Source organism: Impatiens glandulifera, chromosome 6 (assembly GCF_907164915.1).
Source record: "Impatiens glandulifera chromosome 6, dImpGla2.1, whole genome shotgun sequence".
Lineage (NCBI taxonomy): Eukaryota > Viridiplantae > Streptophyta > Magnoliopsida > Ericales > Balsaminaceae > Impatiens > Impatiens glandulifera.
This window is the reverse complement of record NC_061867.1, coordinates 22558226-22565013: the sequence shown is the minus strand read 5'-3', so window position 1 is coordinate 22565013 and position 6788 is coordinate 22558226. Positions and strand designations below refer to the sequence as shown.

Genomic DNA, 6788 nt, shown 5'->3' with positions numbered 1-6788 from the left:
ATTTAGATCTACACTCATTGTTGATTATTGTAATGATCCCCAAATGAGAATTTGAACGCATTGCTTTATCATCATCTCTCTTTTTTTCTTCTCTTTTTTCTTGTGTAGAATCAAACAATTTACGATACTAGAATTTAACCATCCATTCTCGAGTAGAGTATAAGGGCCTTATGTAATAACCTCGTATCATGTAAATGTTAGTGGGTGACATTTGAAGCAAAAGTTTATGTGAAAGCAACAAACAAACATTACAATTTATAAGATCATCCATGTCAGAAGAGATCAGTTTTTACCTTTTCGATTATAGTCAAGGATGGCGAAAACAGTCTGAGTAACTGTAAAAATAAAGAGCATCACGGAGTTCATCAAATCCCATCTTGCCTCAAAATAGTTGCGCACTATATAAGCTCGAAGTGGATGGATGTTGCTTCCGCAGTATCTTTCGAGTTCACGAGAAATAAAGGAGAATTCATTTACACCATTCATGTCGGCAGCCAAAGCCAGACGGTTAAAGAGCAATAGAAACTCCTTGTCATCATTTACCCACGACAAGAAGATGTTGTTCCTCGTGAATATCTCCACATCCTTATTATTGCATATGAGATTGTCCATGAAACTAACGTAGGATATGAAGACGCACCCGTAATCATCCTTAAAATCCGAGTACTGCTCCAACGCCAATAGATTCCAGAACAAGGAGGCCGTTGAGTCAAGAAGGACCACAGTTGGGACAGACAAAACCCCATCGTGAAACGTTATATCTGTCAAGTAACTCAGTTTCTTACTACACTTGGTGAATTTAACTCCAGAGAGATCTAGCTCTGATGCACTCCTTACGTCTGGATATATCTCTCCTTTTACTAAGGATCTAACGTCCACAGAATTCTCGACAGGGTTTTCTCCATGCAAGGCTTTGGGTTTAGGTGGACGAGGGAACAAGGAGAACATGACCAAGTCGAGGAGATGTTTAGGCTCCAGGTTAGTTATGGAGCGACAATTGAGCTTTTCAATCGGTGCTATGCTGTCGAAAAAGTTGAACACAGAATCGGCCAAAGCCTGATGAGAATCGCCTTGTGTAGAGAAGAAAGAACAAAGAATGGAAGTTGATTTTCTAGCAATAATAGATCTTGTTGCAAGTTATACAACATAGCCCATTTAGCCCTCCCTCTATGGAATATCGGGTCGCCTTGATCAACCGCATGCTTATTTTCATGTCTCCATAGTAATTGGAGGATGAAGCATCCATCGAGTAACATAAGGCTTATAAACTCGTCACTACTTAATGGGATCTCTTCGGCATAAGAATCCCGTGCATTTTTCTCTAAGTCTTGCAACACATCATAGACATGTTGCAAGGTTATATAATTAGGGAGCCGGGAACAAAAAGAATTCAAATATCGGATTTTGATATCTTTGGAGGCCTTAAGGTTTAGAGAGTTTGCATGGAGGGGACCAATGGATACTGTTTTCGGAGTGAAGTAGTCATCATCCCCCACTCGGAGTTCGTTCGGGACCTTGTAAATGAAGGGCGCCGAAGAGCTCTTCTGGGGCAAAGTTTCTAAGGCATTCCTTATAGTGTCTAGAGTTAGGGCATGATCATCCATAATAGAAGATGAAGAAGCCATAGAATTGAGCATGAAGTTAGCCTAGATATATATAGAATATTTGAGACCTCAACAAAGCTGCCTTATTGGTTGACATTTTATGATTAGGTGAAGAGAGTGCCTATAATTAAAATGCACACTAATGTAGCATAATCTCAAACAACCATCTCAAATATATTTAATATTAAAAAAAATTGTCCTCAACTTTTGAACTCTTCATTTTTTAGTGCAAAATGGGGATAGAGGGATAGAGGTTGCTCTTAAAATATATTGGTTGATAATCCATATTATCATATAATGGTTGACTTGAAATGAGATTTTTTGGTTTACAAGTTTGATAATTATTTTCTTAAAAGAATTTTAACCTATGAATTACTTGTTTTGAGACTTTTGATTTTATTTTTGACAAACTTAATATGTAAAGTGTGTATTTAATTCATGATCGCCTTATCTTTTTTTTTTGGTTGGTTTTGGTTTAAATTATTTTTTATTGTTTGTTAAGGTTGCTGTTACTTATTTTTATTTTTTTGTTTTTTTTGTATTGTTGATGCCCTAGTCATATTTAAAATGAGATGACTTTTATTTAAAAATTAAATAAAATATTGTCTAATAAACCTTGTACTTATAATACACACCTATAAATTAAGATAAGAACCATCAAAGAAAAAAAAATGAGACATGAGACAAATGGATAAGTTAATAACATATATAGTCATTATATGGGTGACCTAGCCTTTTACCCTTTATTATCGCTTATTCACTCGAAGCCTCAACACTACCGTTTGTATGAGCCTCCTACAAACCTCCGCTTAAGAAGTAGATACTCTAATGGTTGAGATACATTACATTAACTTTTTGAGACACAATTACTTAAAACTAGTCTTCGTATCACTCCATGCCGATTTTATTTTTTTCTTTTGGATTTTTCATTCCTCGAGGAAGACGTCAAAGCAAAATTAGAAGGATCAGCCTGTTTTGGAGTATGCAGAGAAATGCATTGACATAGATTGAATGAGCGAAACATGTTGAGGCCTTACCTACCCAACAAGGGGGAGAGGACCACAGTCTTCATGTTGAACATCTAACAAATAAAGACAGAGGTGCAAAGATGTTCATTTGAGACCCATATGTTGTGCATTTGGACCCATTGTCATGTCTTCGACAACATGGGAGGGAGCTATATCACTAGACGTAGGACTCTCTCTTTACTTGGATATCAAAATTTATAGAACAAAGAAGATAAAATGCACGGTTAAGAATCAATTCACTTTTAATCTCTTCAAAAAGGCCAAAGGTACATAGATGAGCAATAAACTTCAAAACCATCTAGAAGCCGTTTTAGACTTTCAAAATGATAATCTAGATAAGTGGGTCAATCACATGTAGTTTACGATGAGAAATTTAATTTCACCTTTAGATGAAATCTCTATACATAAGGAAATTATTGATGATATTATTAGGAGTGTGTAAGGCAAAAGAAATGAAAATGAATATGGATAAAGACAAATCATGTTCGTAATGCATCCGTTAAGATAGTTGATGTGCAATCATAACTCCCTTTGTGTCGAGCATAATTTGTTTTTATTATTAGAATGACTGAATTAAATTTATTTATTAATATGATTTTTCTACAAAACTTTGTTTTATAAGGATAACCTAGTCGGACGATTCACAATAATTAATGACCTACAAGTATTTTTTATTATATAATTATTGTTTTAGGTAAACTCTTTCACTTGGTACATATAAAGTAGATATATTTTGATCATTCATGTGGATAAAATAGAGAAACTACTCAACTCAAAAATATAATAAAACCTCAGACCTCATACAAAATATTTACTTTGATAAATGCACATCACTAAAAACATTTTCTGCAGTGGTAATGAATATTTGGTAATAAATATATATTTTAATAGGATACAAACTATTGACAATAAAGAGAGTTTATATACAAGTTCATTATATAAAACAAATGAGTAAAAAAATTGAATAGTGCATGTATACATAATTACAATGAAATTTAAAACTAACTTTTAAATTAATTGATGGTTATATTTTACTAAATTTCGGCTATTCGGCAGATGACCAATATATGTTAAATCTTATTATACAAATTTAAAATAGACGTGAAACCAAATGGGTCACATACATCATTATCTTTATATACATAATTGTAGACAAATTCAACTAGTACATAGTTAGACAAATTAATCATTAATTAGAATTTAGAGGTAATATAATCGACCATTCATTTCAAAACCTTACTTTCACTTCGTCAAACAACCCATCTCTTAACAAATTATAAAATATACAACTCGGCCTTTTTATCCTCAATTCGGCTAACCGTCCATCTCATTCCCACATTTATCCACCCAATAATCGAACTCTCATTTGAGACCTTATACTTTACTTCGGTAAAATCAACCATCTACATCATTATCAATTTCATTTACACTCATTTTGGCCACCAATCCCCAACCGACCTCTAATTTCGTGACCCATGTCCTCACATATTTTATAATATACAACCTCAATCTTTTATCCTCACTTCGGCTAACTTAACCATCTCATTCCACATTTATTTATACCTTAATAAACCTCTCATAATGTGACCTTACACACTTTTATTTCGATCAAATCAACGATCTCCAATATTAACAATCTCTTTTACCCTCACTTTGACTCATAAATCACAATCGACCTCTCATCACTTGACCTTACTTACTCCGATTAACCAACCATTTCATTCCAAATTTTATCCTAACAATCTCAATCGACCTCTCCTCTCAAGACTTCACTTTCATTTCTGTCAAACAATCCGATTTACTTATCCTCACTTCGACTAACCAACCATTTCATTCCACATTTATCCACCCTAATCAGAATTCTCATAGTGACCTTAAACTTTCACTTTAGTACATAACCAATCTTGATCTTTTACCCTCACTTTGACCCATCAATCCCCAATTGACCTCTCATTGTGTGTCATACTCACTTCGACTAACCAACCATCTAATTTCATATTTTTATCCATTAATCTTAATCGACCTCTCATTTTGAGACTTTACTTTCACTTCGGTCAAACAATCGATCTGCTCACCTATTTTATAATAAAGAACTCAACTTACTTATCCTCACTTCAACTAACTAACCATCTCATTCCCTATATATATCCATCTCAAATGACCTCTAATATCGTGACCTTACACTTTCACTTCGGTCAAATCAATAAACTGACTTTAATTTCATTCAAAAATTTTATCCCATGAGTCTCAATCGACCTCTCATCTTGAGTCTTACTTTTATTTCGGTCAAACAACTCATCTCCTCACATATTTTACAATTAAACAAACTCACTTATTTATCCTCACTTCGTCTAACCAACCATCTAATTCCACATTTTCCCACCTAATCAGAACTGTCATGCTGTGACCTTAATCATTCACTATGGTACATTACCAATCTCTTTTACCCACACTTTGACCCATCAATCCCCAATCAAACCTCTCATCGTGTGGCAAAATCATTTCGACTAACCAACCATTTCATTCCACATTTTTATGCACCAATCTCAATCGACCTCTCATTTTGAGACTTTATTATCTCTTCGGTCAAACAACCCATCTCCTCACATATTTTACAATAAACAACCTGACTTACATATCCTCATTTTGACTAACCAAGCATCTCATTCCATAATTTTATCCACCTTAATTGACCTCTCATATTGTGACCTTACACTTTCACTTTGGTCAAATAAACAAACTTCAAATCATCTTATTTCATATTTATCAACCACAATCAATATCTAATCTTCTTAATGTCATTTACAAAGACACTTGTTAAAACAAACAAATTAAGACAATGTACCTTTTGTTGAAACAAACTTGTGATTAGGAAAGTGGACGGTAGGATTAGGTTTTCGATTAATGGGATTAGGATAGTGGATGGCGGAATTATGGTTTCGGCTGGAGGAGAGTTTTGGGTAGAGGAGGGATTCGATCGACGAAGACAGCGAATTATGGTAGTGGTTTAGGGTAGTGGTTGGAGACTTAGGCGTTAAAGAAAAGTAGTTTTTGTGAAATGAAATAAGGTTGGGTGGTATTAGATGGTAGAGAAGCGGAAAACGAAATTAAAAGACGAGTTTAAAAAATTGGGGTAAATGGACTTGCAACAAGTTTAGGTGTAACAGGACTTTAGTGCCATCTTTCCAGATTTTTGCAAATTGGAATTGTAACTAATTTAGGGGTAAGCGGACTTCAGCGGCAATATGCACTACTCTTTGCAATATTTATATTTCAACATCAGTGCAGATGTTAATGCAAATCCAATGGAATTTTAAATAATTATTTTTCAACTCTCAGATAGGTTTTTGAAATGAGAATTGCAACTAATTTAGGGGTAAACGAACTTTAGCACCAATCTGTTCTACTACTTGCAATATTTAAATTTCAACATTAGTGCATATGTTAATACAAATCCAATGACATTTAAACATCTACGCTTTGCAATACTCTCCTTTAACTATATGTAAATTTCAATATGCGTTAAGTCTTGCAATACTCGCTTTAGAATGTTAGTGCCGAAGGTAGTGCTAGATCTATCTTGCACTAAAATTAACCATAATTTTAACTCAAATTCAGCATAATATTCACTAAAATATACCATAACATGTAAAAAATAAACTATAATATAAATCGTAACATCTCATTAAATAAACCATAATATTTTATTAAATAAACCATAATATGTCATTAAATAAACCATAATATAAACAATTTTACTAGAAATTTAAAACATGTAATCTCTGGATTATTCTTCCTTTAATATATGCTCAACATCACCATTTGTACTGTAATCTGAATCATTTAGTACATCTTTAGTTTCCTCCGAACCACTTTCATGCGATTCAATTTCATTCGATCCATCTAACTCAACATTCAAAATATTTTGGTCACTTAAATCATTGACATTGTACAATGGTATATCAAGGAGAATATACGATTCAATGATTGGATAATCCTGTTGATATTCCACATCAACCTCATTTTTCTATATTTCCTCAATCCTTCCTCTTTCTTTTGTTTTACAAACGGTCAACTATTCATAATTAAAATCATTCATTAGGGTTGGATAGTACGAATAATAAACTTGTATGGCTTGTTATGCAAGAACAAATGG

The 6788-nt window shown here is 33.5% G+C and overlaps 1 protein-coding gene across 1 annotated transcript; it reads right to left on the bottom strand.

Moving 5' to 3' along the window:
* Positions 1-282: 282 nt before the first annotated feature.
* Positions 283-948, bottom strand: LOC124943369. Its single transcript, XM_047483882.1, has one exon. It carries the CDS (start codon positions 946-948, stop codon positions 283-285), a length of 666 nt encoding a protein of 221 aa, XP_047339838.1.
* Between the last annotated feature and the right edge of the window lie 5840 nt (positions 949-6788).